Source organism: Brachyistius frenatus, unplaced genomic scaffold, assembly GCF_029030835.1.
Source record: "Brachyistius frenatus isolate BFR_SWC_R1_liver_20210118 unplaced genomic scaffold, ASM2903083v1 Contig_70, whole genome shotgun sequence".
NCBI classification, from domain to species: Eukaryota; Metazoa; Chordata; class Actinopteri; family Embiotocidae; genus Brachyistius; species Brachyistius frenatus.
In genome coordinates, this window is record NW_027210669.1 from 978,224 (window position 1) to 998,310 (window position 20,087).

The 20,087-nt window shown below is 46.5% G+C and overlaps 3 protein-coding genes across 7 annotated transcripts; 1 reads left to right on the plus strand and 2 right to left on the minus strand.

Annotated features, from left to right (window-relative positions):
* The first annotated feature begins 36 nt into the window (after positions 1-36).
* LOC138626168 (uncharacterized) lies at positions 37-20,042 on the plus strand. Of its 5 annotated transcripts, none has more exons than XM_069707644.1 (3): positions 37-626; positions 16,627-16,941; positions 18,477-20,042. In XM_069707644.1, the coding sequence occupies exon 3, from the start codon at positions 18,554-18,556 to the stop codon at positions 19,184-19,186; it is 633 nt and encodes a 210-aa protein (XP_069563745.1). In that variant the 5' UTR covers positions 37-626; positions 16,627-16,941; positions 18,477-18,553; the 3' UTR covers positions 19,187-20,042. The 5 variants fall into 5 exon arrangements, 4 of the variants coding, with proteins under 4 accessions (XP_069563745.1, XP_069563744.1, XP_069563746.1 ...); XM_069707643.1 differs by lacking the exon at positions 37-626 and adding an exon at positions 13,177-13,247; XM_069707645.1 differs by lacking the exons at positions 37-626; positions 16,627-16,941 and adding an exon at positions 13,221-13,247 and having other exon boundaries at positions 18,503-20,042.
* Positions 8,906-10,598, minus strand: LOC138626171 (RING finger protein 227-like). Its single transcript, XM_069707647.1, has 2 exons — positions 10,011-10,598; positions 8,906-9,281 (listed from the first exon to the last, which is right to left on the minus strand). Exons 1-2 carry the CDS (start codon positions 10,474-10,476, stop codon positions 9,220-9,222), a joined length of 528 nt encoding a protein of 175 aa, XP_069563748.1. The 5' UTR covers positions 10,477-10,598; the 3' UTR covers positions 8,906-9,219.
* On the minus strand, positions 12,067-13,285 carry LOC138626170 (uncharacterized). The gene is made up of 2 exons (XM_069707646.1): positions 12,733-13,285; positions 12,067-12,212 (listed from the first exon to the last, which is right to left on the minus strand). Exons 1-2 carry the CDS (start codon positions 13,283-13,285, stop codon positions 12,133-12,135), a joined length of 633 nt encoding a protein of 210 aa, XP_069563747.1. The 3' UTR covers positions 12,067-12,132.
* Positions 20,043-20,087: the final 45 nt, after the last annotated feature.

Below are 20,087 nucleotides of genomic sequence, written 5' to 3' on the forward strand. Positions count from 1 at the left end.
GCAGACAGGGGCCCCTCTCACCCCGCCCCACCCACCCCCTCGCCCCACCCCACCTCCCTCTTTGACTCACACACTCCTTCATTGAGGCTGCAACCGCAGCGCAGATGTCGCACTGTAATGTGGAAAAGAAAACAGCCCGATTGTTAATCCGCGGAAGCCCTTTTTCGCCGCGTTACTCCCATTCGCCACTCCCATTGATAAGATCATTTGCACTGGAGGTTTGGCGCGTGGCCAGCGGGGTTAATCACTCGTCTTACCGGGAATTTGACCAACATGGTGTTTGCCGGGTGAGCTCAAAGACCTCCCTGTGTCTTGATTTGATACGAGCCTCTCACTCGGCACTCGCTTTAATTAAATAAGCCTTTTCTTGGCATGACAAATCTCTGTCCCTCTCAACTTTTTTTTTTTTTTTTTTTTTTTAATTGTTTTTTTTTTGTGTGTGTGTGTGTTAACCTGCATGGGATCTTGTATCACGCTCGTCCGCAGATGGCCGCGTAACCCAAACCGAGAGCGGGTGTGATCGCGCGCTGACGGAGGCACCGCAGGAATTAATAGAAATGAGAACACACGCAGACCGAGGCCTGCACCTGCAGACGCTCTCACTTCCCTCGCTGGGTAGAAATAAGGTTAGTGCAAACAATACAAATTAAAATAAATAAAAAAAATTTAAAAAAAGAAGAAGCCTGGCAGCACCTGGAGGATAAAAGAAGCACCTGACACCCACAACTAAAGGAGACTGAAACTCACACTGTCCCATTAGTTGTCTTTACGGCTCGTGTTCGCTCAGCTTTTCTGTTCACGCTCACCTTAAATAAAGTGAGTCCCCGGGGCGTTCAGGGACCTACTTCGGATTTGTTAGTTTGCTACTTTCAGAACAGACAGTTCCCCTTTTCTTTTCTTCTCTTCTCCCGTGATGTGCTCCCGAATCAGCGGCTGATTTTAAACGTGATGAGCAGGAATGTTCCCCCCCGTGATGCCGTTTCTCAAGAAAGCCGAGTTCAATGAATGAATGAAAAAGTAAACCGTCTTCCTTGTGATACGCCAACGACAGCGAGAGGAAATAAAATGTACACGGTTTTCTTGATCCAGTTGAAATTCATTCAAATATTTGAAGCGCTTTTAGGATGGAGGCTGCCACGCAAAAGACAAACAGAACGGTCAAAGATGCCACGTTGATTGAGTCACAACGTTTTGATCTGCTACCGTTTGCCCTGTTAACGCAACACTTCCTGTATCCATTTCAAATTAAAAGCCCCTCTCAGTGTTTTCGTTCGACAGAAACCCGAAGCTGTCATTGCGAAACATTTGCAGGAACGTGTTGTGACTTCAGAGGCACAATCCAGCAAGAAAATCTTTCAAAAATAAAGTCGACTTTATTAAATTGTTGCGCAACCTTAAAAACAACCCACAGCTTGACGGGCGCGCCGAAGCGGCACTAAACCGCTCGTCAAATCCAAAACCACATTTACAGTTCCACTCACACACCTACCTAACCTAACCTAACCTAACCTAACCTAACCTAACCTAACCTAACCTACATGCACCTGCAGGCACGAGGCTGCAGGAACACTTCTTCTTTTTTTCTTTTTTTAAACACGGCAGGACTGCTTGTATATTCTCATGTGAATTATCTGATAACCACAAGGCCGATGTAACAGCTCTTCTGGAAGCTGTTTATTTTTATTTATTTTGTTATTTTGTTATCATTAGTCACATGATCTCCGCTGTCTTGGGGTTCCCAGAGTCGTCAGCCTTAAAGCGCAGCACGGAGGAGAAATCCTTTTTAAGTGCTCGAGGGAGAAAAAAAATAAAATCTGAACTTCTGCAGTTTTAGGACAACTGGGGCAAAACTCCCATCAGCTGATGAAGATCATCTGATGTGATCAAAACCACAGGAAAGCCTCTAAATGGACCCAGAGGAGGTGGTGGGGGGTGAGATCAGCGATTTAAACCTCAGCGTATGTTGAAGCTGCAGATTCTTGATATAGATGAAATGTATTTTTTGATATAAGTTGGGAGTCTTTCAGTATAATGCAACAATCCCCTGAAGTTTTAGGATTTAAATTTGATTGAACTGCGGCTTTAAAGATGGCCCGCGGGAACGTACTTGCCGACTGCAGTCCTCGATCGCAGTATTTCTGACGTTTTACGAGTGTTAAAGCGCGTAAGACGGGAGTTATTGAACCTTTAGTGCGTCGCACGACATACAGCGACTGTAAAAACCTCCGGAAACGTGCAAAGACGAGACTTAACTTCAATAAAAACGCGGTCGTTTTCATTTCCACTGTAGCGCGGTGAAAGCACGTCTTAAAAGCAGAGGTGTGATTTCCCCCTCCGACGCGCGCCTCGGCCTCTTTGTCGGGATCCGAGCTCGCCGTTTTCACCGGGTTCACGTCACCGTTTCCTTCCGCCTCGCGGATCGTGCACGGTCGGTGCCGCCGCGTGGTCGGCAACAATACAGGAAGTCTTCCTGTCTCTATGACTTCCTCCGCAGGAAGCTGGCTGGATGTAGGACACGGACGTAGCTTTTGTTCCCGTGGCCGATACGTGGGGATGTCGATGTCGACGCTGCTCCGTACACCTCAACAGCTTTTAGCTTCAATTCATTCACACTTACAGTTCTGGAGACTCCTGCAGGACCAATTCATTCATTTAATCTGTTATTATTTTTGCTTGAACAATTAGCCACATAAAGTAGCCAACAAAGCCCTCGATTACAGTCAGAGCACTGCAAGCTGCTTCTGGTAATCACCCCCCCCCCCTCCCCTCAACATCTCTACCCCCCCCCCCCAACTTTCTTTCTGCCCCTTCATATAAGCTTCAGGGAAAAGTTAATCCCTGTAGACTCAGTATACTTAGTTTACACACAGTCCTGTTCAAACTGGGGGGGGGGGGGTGGGGGTGTCTGTCCATCCGTCCATCCATCCACCGCACGGCGTGTGAAGTCATCCGAGCCCCCCCCACCCCCCCGAATACCACAACCGACGCCACCATTTTCTAATGTATTTCCAGCTCTCTCTTCCTCGCCGCCCCCTCTTTCACATAGTGTACTTAGCCAAACAAAAAGCCTTTCTCTGTCCGTCCCTCCCTCCTCTTCCTCTCTCCCCCCCCCACTCTCTCTCTCTCTCTCTTTCTGTCTCTCTCACTCTCTTTCTGTCTCTCTCCTGCCTCGTGAGACAATGTTTGCCGTGATTATGGATTTTATCTGTGTTTCAAGGATGCGTACGAAATTAGCTCTGTCACTCCGTTAGCTGGCTGGTGTGAGAACAAACAAAACCAAAAAAAAGAGAGGGGGGGAGGAAGGGGGAGGGGGGGGGGGTCGAAAAAGTGCCACATGGAGCAAGGGAGGTGAGAGAGGTTTGAAGGGGAGGTTTGGGGGGGTTGGGGGGTGGTGGGATGGAGGGGGAGGGGAGGGGGGGTGACTGTGAGGCCTCTGTGTTTTATTTTCCTTGAAAGCTCCCTGAAAACCGCAGACACATGGTACAGAATTCCCCTCACAGTAGGAGAGGAGGTGGGGGGCCCAAAACACCACACTGTCTGATCACACACACACACACACACACACACACACACACACACACACACACACACACACACACACACACACACACGTAGGGAATATTATAGGTGAAATCTGCACACTTGGGGGAAAAAAAAGAAAGAAGGGGATATCATGTGAACCTGACACACAAAACACTGAAGAAACAAAACAAAAAAAAAGAAAAAAGGAACTTTGAAGGGAGCCGGCGGGACAAAAACAGCTCGACCTGCCGGCACACGGAGACCTCGTTACGTGACATCAAACATCACATCAACCTCAACACCTCCCGCCTCGGTATGGGAATGTGGACCGCCACATTTTCCACGGGTATTGGCGGGGTGGAGGTGGTGGAGGTGGAGGTGGAGGTGGTGCTGCATTAATGCCAAAGTACAATGTGTTATAAGTTTGACTGGCAGATTCCCCTTCCCACCCTCTCCTGGCTTTGAGGCCCCCCCCACCCCCTCCATCGTAGCCGAGGTGGCATTAAGGTGGAGTTGATAGACCGGGGAAAGGTGAAGGGTCAGGTGGTCGTGAATGGACCTGCTACAGGAGCCGTGATCTGGGTTTTAGCGTGACCCCAGTGACCCTGAAACCAAACGCTTCGATTGGCCGACTGATAAAAAAAAGAGCCCACGTGAGAATTTTGTTGGCTTTTAATTTAAGGTGAAAATCCATCAAAATAAGTCGGCACTTGTAAACTTGATTTAAAGTTATATGTGTGTGTGTGTGGGGGGGGGGGGCAGTAGAGCGTGTTCACTGCTCCGGGTCACACGTGGGATGAGAAAGTGGACGAGTTGCGCCATCTAGTGGAACATCTGTGCTCTCGCTGTAAATGCAGATGAGGTCACTGGACGTGTAATCCGCAGTGAATTCAGTTTCCACTAACAAGATAGAAAAAAAAAGTGCAACCTCATGATGAGCACACGAACAAATTCCCTGAAAAGTCTGTGTTCAAATCAACGCCGACAGACAGACCCCCCCCTTTCATGACTGGTTTTCCTCCATTACACCGAGTCATCGATGGCTTGGCAGAGATACAGGAAAAGGACGTTCTTTTATTGATTGATTGATTGATTGATTGATTTTGCATCTCACAGCGTGTTAACTCAGCATGATAAAACTCTTGCTTGTGAACTCGAAATAAGAGACGGAAAATCTGTGTCAGCGCACCGGGCAGCCACCGTGCGCCTGGGAATGAGGACACGAGGAATGGGAATTCAGTCAATTTATATAAAAAGCCTCAAGGATGACCTTCCTTCGGGTTTTTTCTCTCCTCTTCTTTATTCTCGGTGTTATAGTGTGCAGATCATTCGCCAAATGAGGCGACAGCTACGCTCAGAAAGCCACGTTTTGTCTCTTGAATTTGATTTTGAATGACTAAACCATTAAGCGGTTTTTTTTTTTTTTTTTAGCTCGAAGGTAATTTGGACAATACGTTTGATATATATATATATATATATATAAAATAAAAAAAACCTGCAGGAATTTGTCGCGTAAAGCGCAACGTGTACACGTTTCTGTTTCTTTCGTCATTTCTGAAGTGTCGGTGTTAACTCGTGGTTTTGTCTGTATTGACCATATTCTGCTGAAACAGGTGTTTGTTTAGCCCTCAAATCTGTCTCGATGAGGTCCATTCAAAACTAATTCACCTGTTGGCGCTTCACTCATGAACACATTCAATCGCTTCAATTTGTACAAAATCAATTCATTTTACGAGTCGATTGGGAGCCCGGACTTTTTTTTTTTTTTTGTGTCTGAGACCAGTTGCCAAGCAACAATAACTGTCCCATCATATTCAACTTTCCCTGAACACCAATTACGGCCAAAGCAAATGATTATCGACGAACCAAAAGTGCTTCCAGATGGATTTGAATGGGATAATTTTGTCACAAAACACCAGACAGATTTATTTTTTTTATGACAGAAAATGTATTCATTAATTTTCTACACAACAACAAATTCACAAGTAGTTCTCCAGTTTTTATTGGAATCATTCAAGCCATACAACATTTGACCATTTTTATTTCTTCTCTGGGTGAGGCAGCTCGGTGGACGTGAAGGTGACGCTCCTGGTAGATGTCCGTAGGTGGTCCAGGTCCGACGAATCCTCACCACGTGTCTGACTTCCTGTGAGAGTTGGTGAAACATCAGACGTGTGGAAACCTCCACTTCCTTCTGGAGTCCCCAGAAACAAAGCGGATGTTTTGTTGTTCTCGGCGCTGCTGAAGTATTCGTCCTCGTCTTCAACATCTGCTTCCGGACCTCTGCTGGAGTTTTCCCTCGTCTCCGAGCCGTCCTCCGAGCTCAGTGCGTCCGTCTCGGTGGTAGCCGTCCCCTCCGGGCGGTAATCCGTATCAGTCGGCCTGATTAGCGTCTGGTTTGTAACTCTGACACCGCTGAACGAAGCACTTCCAAAGATATCCGCGTACGTGACAGCTCGGTCTCCGGCGCGGCGTCTGGGCAGCCGGACGATGGCTGCGTTTCCACGGAGATAAGCGAGAGGAGACCCACTGGGCACTTTGCTCCCGTTTATCTTCACCGGTCGGCCTCTCGCAGTGTTGCCGGTGTAGGTCCGGAGCAGGACGGCCTTCACGGCAACAGGTTGGCTTCTGCCGGGCGGGTTCGGTCCTTCTCCGAGGCCCGGTGAGCCGGTGGCTGCGTGCTGCCCCGTTGGTTTCCAGTACGTGTTGTCGTGAGAGTGTGCAGATCTGTTACTAACGGACTGTAAACCCAGGAAGCTGCGCGGTCGGCTGTGGTTTCCTTCGTTTTCGGCGCCTCCTGCAGTCTCAAGAAGTGATTTAATCTCATTCTCACGCGCTGCGGTTCCGTCGGCGAGTTTAAAGCCTTTCAAATCCTGCTGCGCCGTGGCAGACTTGTCTGGTTCTGGGCGTAAAGTTTTGTCTCCCTCAAATGGCTGTGCGTCAAATCCTTTCAGATCATATATTCTCTTGTAGGTCCTGAACCATCCGTCTGTATTTGTGTTCGTCCTGTGATCTCCTCCTGATGTGAGCCGCCTGAGAGGAGAAACCGCTGCGGTTTGGATTACGGTGCCAGGAGAAGCTGAAGAACAATCTGTGGGTGTCCCCTCAACTTTCACTGGTGCTGCAGTTGTAGACGCTCCTCTCTGGCCGAAGCTATACTTTGATGACAAAGAGGGGTACTTATTCGCATATCTAAACTTATAGTCCTTTCCTTTATCGAAGCCGTATCGATGAGAGCTGGCTCTTTCTATAAAGGTGGGACCACCCATATTTTTGCCTTTTACTGGAGAGAGCCGAGTGTGAGACTGCGATTTGATGCGTAGGGAAGGATACCTGCTAGAGATGGCTTGATATTTGGTCAAACTTTGTGTCTGAGCGCCGTGCGGCGCCGCGTCGGCCTTATGGTGCAGCAGATTTGCATGATCTGGCTCTTTCCTGGGTAGAAAATCGGAACTCAATCCGCTGTAAACTTGCTCAGCGGTTGAGCTTTGCGTTTGTGGCACCACGGCAGCGGATCTCAGCCCACTTAAAGCTCGTCCTCCATCACCTGTTCCCGCCGTCGCTGAGGCCCGGGAGTCCTCGAAGAGATACGACTGAACCTTTTTGTGTTTGAGCGCCTCGCTGCTGCTCACCGAGTCGAGCCTCCGGGAGAAATCTGTGATGGATGATGTCAGTCTTTCTGGACTTGGGTTTCTTTTAATAACGGAGGCGACCGAGCTTTCCCCGATCGATGTTTCGCGAGGGGCCGTATGACTCTGAAAGCGGAGAAATTTGCTTGATTGAATGCCACTTGATGGACTCCGTGCTGCGACCGCAGGAAGCTCACCGGTCTCTTTATAGCCGCTGTAATGGCCCCTCGGAGGCGGCGGCGGAGCCGTCCTGTAGCCAGCCGTCTGAGACGGGAAAAGAGAATTCCGAGTACACTTGTGGTCCCAAACTGGTTTAAAACCAGAGATTTGATGACTGCCGTCTTTTTTTGGAGATATTTTTTTAACAATCACTGGGTGTGAACTGTAAAAATGTCCTTTCTGGTCAAAGTGTCTTCCTCCTCGCTGAGAGTGGCCGGTGAAAACGCCGCTTGCTGACCTCACTCCACCTAACCCGTGACCACTTTGCACTTTGGCTAATCTGGCTCGATACTGTTCGTTATCTGGGTTGTTGTGAGTGTAGCCTAAGCTACCGTGGGTAAACTGGGGAGGGTTTGATTGATGGTCAATGATTAACAGGTTGTCCAGAGAGTTTCCGCCCGTCTCGGTTTCACCGTTAATTTCTGTTGGGAGTCCAGTATCTGTTGGCAGCAGACCAACGGAGCATGGACGATGATGGCGGCGGCGTACGAGGACATTCGGTCTCACTCTGTGGTGCTCTGGAGCTATTATGGGATTGACTGCAGGTTAAAAAGGAAAAATAAATGTAATGAAATGCTACAGTCCAACAGTTTTGTTGTATATAATCTGAAATGACCATTAGTTGACATTAATTAGCTGTAAATCTCCTTAAAATAGGAACCATATCCAAACTGACAAAACTCCATCCTGGCTTTCCTTTAAAAGAGACGCCAGAGAAAATAGTGCCAATGTTACACAATCATAAAAAGATTCAAAGGTCCAGCTTTAAAAGAAACTAATAATTCTCCAGCTAGGACGTCAGCCATGAAGATGAGTACGAGCTGAGTGAAAAACAAAACAAAAACTGCAGACATTGCAGTACTGGCCTGGCAGACACTGGCCTACTTGTGCTCACCTCTCGCAGCATCTGAACACATGATGAACGACATGACAGCTGCACCGATCAGCACAAAGACGAGAAGTCTGCAGAAAGAAAGAAAAACACAGCCAGGAGTATTGTTTTAATGTACGAGGAAGCAAAGGGTTGTCAAGAATCATAAATAATTATTTTTTTAAAAAAGCTCACAAAACACGGTATTTACCTCGAGTAGAGACCAAACGTGACGAACATGGCTGGCAGCTTCCACCGAGGCACAACTGTCAAAGGCAGACCTCAGGATACGTTGCAGCAGTTTCCGAGTCAGTCCATGTGTTTTACCAGAGGTCATGTCGGGGCTTTGGTTCTCTGCTGCTCGTGAGTCTGATTGGAGGCAATGCCGTTCACCTGGTCTCAGGTGACCTATACTTCCTGGAGCTCGTTGTGAAGGTAGGTTTTCTATTTCAGCTCATTTTGTGCAGAGCAGTTTTTCATTTCCTTAATTTCTGCCCCCCTAGTTTGTCCCTTTTATTTATGATATATTTGCCTCCTTGAATTTGACTAGTTTGCTCTAATTTAGGCCTAGTCTAGACGCTGTTATTTTAACCGTTTTTCACAGCCCACCCAAACTGCCATCTAAAATCAAACATGCAGCCACACAAAGCGTCAGTGATTTGGAAAAGAGTTTGTTTATTTTTTTCCTTAAATACGTAAAAAAAAAAGTATTTAAAAATAAATACATTCATTGAAATATATAAAATACACATGCAATTTTTGGTTTAAAAAAAACTTTTGCCAGTTTGTTGAGCGTAACATCTATGTAGTGGTCTTCATTTAAACAATCAATTAGAAAACTGTAGATTGTGTCCATGTGTCTCGCCGGCAGGGTTTCTTCATCATCATCATCATCATCATCAAGTCCATGTCAGGAAGGCGCGCCGTTACAAATAAATACATTATGTCACATTATCCAGGGTATCTGTTGTTGGACGCTCAAAACATGTAGGTGGACATCAAGGCAAAGTTCCTCAAGTCATCACTGGTGGTCCTACAGCCTGTGGAAGAAAACAAAAGGAAGAACACATTAGATAAGGCAACGTCTCGGGTATTTGTTTTGGAGACTGAATTAAAGCTACAATTAAAGGCTGGATGTATTTGGGTGCTTGTTAGAAAGTATAAGGACTACTTCTCAGGAGCTTTATACAGTGCCGTGCAAAGATTTGAGCCCCTCCAGGTGTTTTAGACTCTTTTACAGTAACATCAAGGGGGCGTCTGAATCTGAATCTGAATCCGTCCCAGATTTATTCTGTTAAAAGATGCTCGAAACAACCCACAGTGCCTGCATGCCAGGTACCTTGAAAAACCGTGCAGTTGAAGAGATTTGGTGGCGTTTTAAACACGGTCACACCCATTATTAATTGGATTTGGTGTTATTCTCTTTACTACACTTTGTTCTAATTTAATTGATTAATAAGAACTTTTATTTTGAAAGGATTCTCACTTTACTTTTCAGTGCCTACTTGTTCTAGCTTATGGGAGGACATTTAGTCCTCTTAAAAAAAGACTTGACCTACCTCAGACCAAGAAGGCCTTTCAAGTCATTTTTATAACCTCAGATTTAAACAGCCTACATTAATGTGATATTGTTACTATGATTACCGTCAAACTATTCCCACTAGTCCCCTCGTGTCCCCTCTTCTCCTTGTATTTACTGAGTCAATAACATTATCAGCTTGTTAAAAAAAAAACCCACCCCGCTTCCCACAGTTTGTCTGCCTACTTACTTCCTCTTGTGTGCCGCGGGCTCTTGCCGCAAATCTTCCGCCAAAGTTTTTTCCAAGACCGCCGGAGCCTCCCTCCTCTGGCGCCCGCGAAGGAGTCGCTCTCTTCGGCTGAGGTGCGGAGTTCCTCCTCCTCCTCCTCGTCGTCACAGTCTTGAACCACCTCCTCCGGATCCTCGTCCTCCTCTTGGTCGAGGACCCCCGCAGCGAGAAGCCGCTCCATGGCGCACTCGTCCACCCTGAGCTCGGCTCTCAGCTTCCCCTCCCCGGAGATGGAGGTGATGCGTCGGCACAGCGGGCAGACGACCAGCCTGTCGGCTCCCGGGTGCGCCTCGACGGGGCTCGGGGGTCGGGAAAGAGCCAGGAGGCAGCTCTCACAGAAGCTGTGTTTACAGCGGAGCTGCCGGGGACACCGACGACCCGCGTTGTAGGTGCAGTAACAAACTCCGCACTCGATCTCCGAAGACATCTTGTTTTTGTTTTTTGTTTTGTTTTTCTGGGATGTTGTCTCGATCACCAGGAGGATTGAATGAAACAAGAGCTGCTCGGATTTATAAATAAGGGTGTGAGGCAGGTTATCCGGAATGGGAGGGACTCTGATAACAGGCCTGAAGAGATTTCACCTAAATAAACACAGCTGATGAGTCACCAACTTTGTTACAATGTAACCATGGGACCGCGGTGCGATGACGTCATTTCCGCCCACACACGTAAACTTCCATTGTTTACACAGTTTTCGTTTCTAAATCAGATCTGAACACGCACACGACATCAACTATCAGGTAGTGCTGATGGGAAACACAAGAAAACGGACTGTTGATAACGTTACCCTCGCTCTCCCGGCACCGACAACTCGGAGAGAGATAGTCGGTGCGTGTGTGATGTCACGTCCACGTCACGTCACGCGGCTCCTCTTCGCGGGATTCCCCGTGCAACTGTCTTCCTCTCCCAGCTGTTTTCCTCTGAACTCCTTTCATGGTGATTTCCGCTGGGATATTGGCCAATAATCATAAATTCAGATGAGCTCACCCTGTGTGTGTGTGCGTGCGTGCGTGTGTGTGCGTGTGTGCGTGTGTGTGTGTGTTATACCGCCTATTGTTCATATAATTTAAGTCTTCCCGCTTTCACCTCCTGCATTGCACTTACTGTAAGTTCCTTCGGTCAATTCAAACTTGTCTTTCAACCAGAGTGGCGGAAAAAGAAGCAAGTTTCCCAGAAATGAGGGAAAAATGATCTACTCAATGGTCAATGGGTATAATGTGTCCAGAGACACTTTTAAGAAAACTATTTACATTACTTTAGTTAGGTATGCAGTCTTGGAAATAAATATTTTATAGCCGTAGTTAGATATTAGTTTGACGGTCGAGATGGCAGCCTCGGTACTTCGCTCTCGTACCTTTTGTACTCTCGGGCGTGTTACGTGTCCCACCCGAGACCCAAACACCCTGGACCACCGCTGCACAGTCAGAACAGAACAAAACACCGTGCCAACACGCTTTGGAAAAACCCCAAGTGGCTGACGACCTGAACGTGTTTTGCTGTAGGTTTTGATAAGACACATTCAGTCACACTCAGATGTGTATCAGCTCTTTCAAAGCCATAAGATCAGGAAAGCACCCGGGCCATAGGGCGTGTCCCCCCCTCCTGTCTGAGCTGATCTTCAACAGCCGTGTGAAGTTCCCTCCTGCTTCAAAACGCTCCACACTCATCCCGATCCCCCCCCAAAAAAACAAAACAAAACTCCATCACAGGACTAAAATGACTACAGACCCGTCGCCATGACGACTGTAGTCATCAAATCCTTTGAAAGACTGGAGTCGGCCCCCCCTGAAGGACACTACGGGCCCCCTGCTGGACCCCCTGCTCAAGTAATGGCTCGTCCAAACCGCCATCTAAAATCCAGCATGCAGCCACACAAAGCTTCAAAGTGATTTGAACAAGAACTTGTTTATTTTTCCTTTCAATATGTGAAAGCTATTTTCAAATAAATACATTCATTGAAAGAAGGTTTAAAAAAAAAAACTGCCATCGTTGGCCAGTTTGTTGAGTAGTGGTCACTATTTAAACAATCGATTAGAAAACTACAAAAGGTCATTTAAATCATCTTCTAGATCGTGTCCACGAGTCACATTATCCAGGGTATCTGCTGTTGTCTGGCGGATATCAAGGCGACATTCCTCAAGTCATCACTGGTGGTCCTACAGTCTGTGGAAATGAAAAAGGGAGAATTCATTAGATAAGGCAAAGTGTGAGGTATTTGTTTTGGATATTGAATTAAAGCTACAATTAAAGACTGGATGTATTTAGGTGCTCGTTAGGGTGTTGATTAATAAGAACTTTTATTTTGAAAGGATTCTCACTACTTTTTAGTGCCTACTTGCTCTCGCTAATGGGAGGACATTTAGTCCTTTTAAAAATGTGACCTACCTCAGACCAAGAAAGCCATTTTAAATCATACTCTCATTTTTTAATTTTTTTTATAACCTATAGATTCTAAACAGCCTACATTAATGTGATACTGTCAGTATGGTTACCACTAAACTATTCCCACTATTTCCCTCGTATGGTGTCCCAAACCAGTTCTCCTTGTATTTACTGAGTCAATAACGTTATCAGCTTGTTAAACTTGTTAAAAAAAAAAACCGGTTCCCACATTCCACAGTTTGTCTGCCTGTTTCTTCGTCTCTGCCGCGAACTCCTGTCGCAAATCTTCCGCCAAACTTACATATAAGTACGGCAGAAGAGGGGTTGATAATTATGGCGCCCAACATGAATGAAGGAGAATCCTCCTCCTCCTCCTCCTCCTCTTCGTAGGACCTCCGCCGCGGGCTCTCGGCCCAAATCTTCAGCCAAAGTTTGCTCCAAGACCGCCGAAGCCTCCCTCCTACGGTGCCCGCGATGGAGTCGCTCCCTGCGGCTGAGGTGTCGAGTCTCGTCGCTTGTCCTTCCTCCTCCTCGTCATCACAGTCTTGAACCACCTCCTCCGGATCCTCGTCCTCCTCTTGGTCGAGGACCCCCGCAGCGAGAAGCCGCTCCATGGCGCACTCGTCCACCCTGAGCTCGGCTCTCAGTTGCCCCTCCCCAGAGATGGAGGTGATGCGTCGGCACAGCGGGCAGATGATTAACCTCCCCTGGTGCGACCGGACGGGGCTCGGGGGTCGGGAAAGAGCCAGGAGGCAGCTCTCACAGAAGCTGTGCTTGCAGTGGAGCTCCCGGGGACACCGACGACCCGCGTTGTAGGTCCAGTAGCAAACGGTGCACTTGATCTCTGAGGACATCTTAGGTTTGTGGATGTTGTCACGATCACCTGGAGGTTTGACTGAAATAACAGCTGTTCGGACTTTTAAATAAGTGTGTGAGGAAAGTGAACCGGAATGGGAGGTGTACTCTGATAACAGGCCTGAAGACATTTGGCCCAAATAAACACAACTGATGAGTCTCCAATGGAACAATGTGACCAAGATACTGCGATGTGTATCAGTCTACTCACACCCTTTTACACCCAGACAATGTCTGAAAAAATAATCTACTCAATGGTCAATGGGTTCAATGTGCCCAGTGAAACCTTTTAAGATATACACTGCTCCAAAAAATAAAGGGAACACTTAAACAACACAACGTAACTCCAAGTCAATCACACTTCTGGGAAATCAACCTGTCCAATTAGGAAGCAACACTGATTGTGAATCAGTTTCACCTGCTGTTGTACAAATGGAACAGACAACAGGTGGAAATGAGGGAAATTATCAAGACAACCCTATAAAGGAACGGTTCTGCAGGTGGTGACCACAGACCATTTCTCTGTCCCCGTCCTTTCTGGATGATTGTTGGTCCCTTTTGCATTTTGCCAGTGTCCTCACCACTAGAGGTAGCATGAGGTGTCTACAACCCACAGAAGTTGATCAGGTAGTGCAGCTCATCCAGGATGGCACATCAATGCACGCTGTGGCAAGAAGGTTTGCTGTGTCTGTCAGCACAGTGTCAAGAGCACGGAGGACATACCGGGAGACAGGCCGGTCCACCAGGAGACGTGGAGGGGGCCGTAGGAGGACAACAACCCAGCAGCAGGACCGCTATCTGCTCCTTTGTGCAAGGAGGAACAGGAGGAGCGCTGCCAGACCCCTACAAAATGACCTCCAGCAGGCCACTAATGTGCATGTTTCTGCTGAATCTGTCAGAAACAGACTCCATGAGGGCGGTACGAGGGCCCGACGTCCACAAGTGGGGTCTGTGCTTACAGCTCAACACCGTGCGGGGCGACCGGACTTTGCCAGAGAACACCAAGATTGGCAGCTTCTCCGTCGGCGCTCTGTGCTCTTCACGGATGAGAGCAGGTTCACACTGAGCACATGTGACAGACGTGACGGAGTCTGGAGACGCCGTGGAGAACGTTCTGCTGCCTGCAACATCCTCCAGCGTGACCGGTTTGGCGGCGGGTCAGCGATGGTCTGGGGAGACATTTCTTTGGAGGGCCGCACAGCCCTTCTGATGCATGACAATGCTCGGCCTCATGTGGCTGGAGTGTGTCAGCAGTTCCTGCACAATGAAGGCATTGATGCTACGGACCGGCCTGCCCGTTCCCCAGACCTGAATCCAATCCAGCACATCTGGGACATCGTGTCTCGTTCTGTCCACCGACGCCACGTCGCACCACAGACTGTTTTATTTTGAGTATGATTCTGAATCCAGACCTCCATGGGATAATGATTTTGATTTCCAGTGATCATTCTAATGTTATTTTGTTCTCAACACATTCTACTATGTAATGAATAAAGATTTTCAACTGGAATATTTCATTCATTGAGATCTAGGATGTGTTGTTTAAGTGTTCCCTTTATTTTTTTGAGCAGTGTAGTTAGATATTAGTTTGATGGTCGAGTTGGCAGCCTTTTTGTGATTTTTGTTTATTTGCGTGGCCTTCTGCTCTCCCTCTCTGGTCGCAAACACCAAGAAACTCTTAAACATTAGGCTATCCTCTGGTAAAACATTTTGACCATCGTACATCCGTTTTTTAAGAGGTGTGTGTGCTGACCAAAACCTTCCGCACATAGAACAACAACAAACCTGTTTTCAGTCAAACTCTTCAAATTTGCAGACAATACAACGGTCATCGGCTTCATCCGGGAGGTTGAACAGCCGGTTCCTCTGGTACAGTCAGAACCACCTGGAGCTGGACCCGCTCAATACTGTGGTGAGTACAGAGGACTTCAGGATCACCATCCTCAACAACACCGCTGTGGAAACCTTCAGGACAAGTGTGTGTCCAACATCAACTCAAGAAGCTCCAGCAACGAATGTACTTCCTGCGGCAGCTCAGGAAGCTCAACCTGCCCCCGGAGCTGCTGATCCAGTTTTAGAACTACGCCATAATCCAGTCTGTTCTCTGCACCACCAAAATCTAATCTAATCTAATCTAATCTAATCATATCATTTCGTCTTTTAGTCCAAGTGAATTTTTGTGCCCATTTTAAAGAAATTCCTTCAAGGTGTTCTTTAGATCTCACCTTCAAAATAAAGGGATAGACATAAGATCAAAGTGAGTTCTGACCTCTGACCACCAAAATCAAATCACTTTATTTTTGAGTCCAAGTGGATGTTTGTGCTAAATTTGAAGAAATTTCGCCAAGGCATTCTTAACATATCACCTTCAAAATAATTGGGACAGACATAAGATCACAGTGATCTTGACCCTTGACCTTTGACCTTTTACAACCAAAATCTAATAATTTCACCTTTTAATCCAAGTGAATGTTTGTACCAAATTTGAAGAAAGTCCCTTTTTGACATTTTTGAGATATCATCTTCAAAATAAAGAGACAGACAGGAGGTCATAGTGACCTTGACCTTTACAATTTGACTCCTAAAATATAGTCACTTAATCCTTGAATCCAAGTAAATGTTTGTGCCAAATTTGAAGGAATTGCCTCGAGGCGTTCTTGAGATATCACATGCACAAGCCTGAGAGGGACGGATAGTAGGACAACGCAAAACTACAATCCCTCGGGCCACAGCCTTTGCAAATGCATGAAAAAAAATGCTAAATTAATCCGTTTTTTATCTTGTGATGATAGTCAGATCTATTATTATGTTTATATGACCTTGTTTAGTCGAACTTGAAGCTGAGGTACGCTAGCAGGCCTCCAGGACGTTATGTACAGCTTGTGACTCGGGTGGGTTCTTTATCTGTCAATAATTCCTACCTAATAATTATACCTACCTAAAAAAAAAAAAAAACATTCCCCTCGGGGATTAATAAAGTAAATACCTACCTACCTACCTACCTAATTCACATTGAATGTTCTTCCCACTCTGAACCCACATGCGGCAGCTGTTCTGTCCCTGCAACTTATTTACTTTTACTCAATATTTTGTACTAGACACCCACTAGATATCTATAGTGTTGAATCATTGTTTCGTTTTTTGTTTTTCAATATTATGAACATAGAAAAGTCACTTTAAACATGTGAGAATGCCAATAATTTCACCCTAATCCACACTTGCTATTTTAACACTCCAACATGCTGACTGTGAGGTAGAATAATAACATAATGAGCAAGCAGAGTCGTGTAAGTCATGATCAAGACACCCCAATCTGTCATTTTCTGCTTTGTGTTTCCAGGTTACCTTCACGTCACCTAGGGTTTAATTACTACTGAGCAAAACCACAGGGATGCCTCATGGGGGCCGAGACAGAGAGACGAGGACAAGTGAAACCAGGAGGGAAAACGGGAGGATGCCAGCGAGCCAGGCTCAGACACGTAGCTGCAGAATATCAAGGCAGAAAACTAGAGTGGTTTGATGTGTTCGCAGTAAGAGGGGGAAAAGACACTACCGGGATGAGATGTGTACCAACACGAGAAGGATTGTGTGGAAGTGTGGACGGGAAAGCACCGGGGTCGGAGGTGGGAATCAAAGTGTGCTCTGATCAAAGCAGGTACGTGTCTCTCTTATGTGCTTCTCAGTCTGTAATGATGAAGCGCTGCCAGTTTCCCATTGGCTTAGAAGAGAGTACATTCACTTATGCAGAGATCCCATTCAGTACTGGCTTCAACATGTCTCTTTCACAACTTGTCATGACAAATATTGTAATTTTTAAATGAATGAAAATGCTTGTTGTGGCTGTATTTTTTTTTGTTGCTCTGATTGAGTGAAAGTGCAGTTGACTTATAAAAGAAACGGGTTTCAGGCTTTACGTTTCCATGGACCGAGCCATGGAGACCCCATATGCTAAGGAACAATCCCCCCATGACTGAGCATGTGAGCAACAAACAGAGACAGGAAAAGTGCCAGTAAAGCAAAAGGCGAGTCTGAAGCTGAACTGATGACACATCATCGATCGACAAACTTCCAGATGTTGGCGTTGTGCTGCACATGAAAGTTTACAGTGTGAATGGATCTGATTGGAGGATTTTACATCTCATATTTTGATTTACATTTCAGAGTTTTGGAAAGGAAGATTGAATGAATTCAGATTTAAAACCTTCAGCTTGACACTTTATTTGACTCTCGCACACATTTCTACGGGGGAAGAACTTTTGTCTATCGAGGTTAGCTAGCTGTTTACATTAATTTAATGTGCCGTAGACTCATTTTTTGAAGTTCCTACAAGGGACACGTCAACAATTTAGAATGACACTTAAAGCTGGCAGACTCACACCAAAGTCATTTTAAAACCGAACGGTCAAAATCAACGGCAGCGGAAGCCAGCGTGTTCAAATTTTTAGTCTGGGGAAAAAGGTCAGCTTCGCACATCACTGGATCCTACATTTCCCACAATGCAGTGTCTCTTGTTCGACCCTTGCTCAGAAAATGCTTTCAAACTCCGTGCCGTCAGTTCTTTTCCGCTCAGAGCCGCCAAAGAATCGACTGCGGACACCGACTGTTGTATAAAACTCTGTTAAATCGGTCAAATCAGCTGCGAGCCCCTTTAAATGCCTGAAATAAAACAAGTCTGAGTGAAGAAACACAGACGTGCTCACACACACACACACACACACACACACACACACACACACACACACACACACACACACACACACACACACACACACACACACAGTCACTCAGAGCATGTGCAGGAAGTTAGGAAATCAAAACACAAGAAAAGCCATGAAAGGAAGTAATAAGTCACGGTGAGGCTTTCTCCATATGTTCATCTGGATGTGTGTGTGTGTGTGTGTGTGTGTGTGTGTGTGTGTGTGTGTGTGTGTGTGTGTGTGTGCGCGCCCAGTTCAGTACACCCTACATGGAGCCGCGGGGTGAGGGGGGGTCAGATGGTGGATGTCTGAGTGGTTAAATGGATGAATGCTATGACTCATGAGCTGTGGAATCTGTTCATAAAACTTAGACAAAACAAAGCAGCATCCCTGGGGGAGCAGATCCTGGTGTTTAAAGGCAGTTTGAGCCTCTCGAGTTGTGTTGATGTTACAGAATTTGATCTTAAAGCTGTTTTTTTTTCTCTCGTTACAGATTTTACCATCTTTTTTTTTTCAAAGATTCATCTGCAAGTGGCCTCTTGGCATCACTGAGCTCATAACTGAAGCACCATGACGGGGGATGTTGTCCCCGCTCCCCAGCAGGGGAACCCAGCTGCTGCAGCACCCGGCCCCGGGGAGCCCGTGGATGTGGAGTGTCCCATCTGCTACCAGTCGTACAACCCGTACAACAAATGCCCCCGGATGCTGGAGTGCCTCCATGTTTTTTGCACGGAGTGCCTCCAGAGGATCCAGCACTGCCCCTACGAGCACCCCCACGGCCCCCGAGCTATCCCCTGCCCCCTGTGCCGCCATCTCACCCCGCTGGAGACCGGGGACGCCCTCACTTTGCCCTGCAACTCCCGCATCCTGGCCAGGCTGCCGCCCGTGGCCTTCCGCCTGCCCGTGACCATGGCAACCCGGCTGGCCACGGTCACCCAGAGAGTGGTGTTCTCCCTGGAGGGCGACAGCAGGGACACCCGCTTCATCATCCTGCCCACCGTCAGCCTGCGGGTGCAGCAGATGCACCCGGACAGGCCGTACGGCACGGCGCCGGGCCTGGTGGGTGAGGAGGAGGTCATACAGCAGAGCAAGAAGATGCTGTTCTTTGTGCAGCTCCTGGCAGTCGTCTTCTGGGTGCTGTTCGTGATCACCTGTATAGTCGGGGTGGTGTTTGGACCACAGTTCTTGAAAAAGACATTTTAAAAGGAAACAGGATTTATCTCCTATTTATAGCAGATATAGCTCTTGACCTGAAGTCATCATCTACTCTAGGAAATCACTGCAAAAAGTAGGCAGACACGTGACATTTTAGAGAATAAAACATTTGTTTTTCAATTATATTAAAATAATAAATGTGTTTTTGATCACTGTGATTGATGTTCACCCTGCAGTTAAGTCAAATCATACTTTTATTTACTGTAATACCCCATTTAAACCACCAGTCACTGTACTGATTGATGGATGAAGAGCTCCCTCTAGTGGTTTATTTGGACAGACGCGAACTGTAGCTCCTCAAATCTGTAATATTTGTTCATTTTTCAAAACTTTCAGACTTCAAGACTTTCTCTCGCACTTTTTCTCTGTGCCTGCTGGATAATGTCATTATACAGCTCATGATTGTTTTGCCAATGACGAAACTGAATAAAGCTGGCTTCCACTTACTCTGTCAGGTGTGTACATATTTAGAAAATTACAAAACATGTGTCTTAGAATATATGTATTAATTTAACCATTGTGGGGTCATTCTTTTCTTTTCTTTTTTCCCTGTGATGTAAAATACAACAGAACCCTTATTACAGAGTAAAAGCTATTTTTCCCGGATTAATCCACCCTCCATTGTTCTGTTATATCGTGATCCTAGATATTTAAAACAATTTCCATGGTCAAATGTAATTTCCTTATCCTGGAAGCACTTTATTGAATAAGGACTGCAATTGCCCCCAGAAGTCCTCATTTGAAACAATCATGTCCTTTTTGGATAATAGTTTTTTGGCAGGCTGAAATGATGAACTGGCCACAGGCGTTGTGATCATATGGTTTTCCTAATTTTTCCTTTTGTGTGTGGGTTGTACTTCTTTCTTTATTAAAAAATGGCTTTTAATAA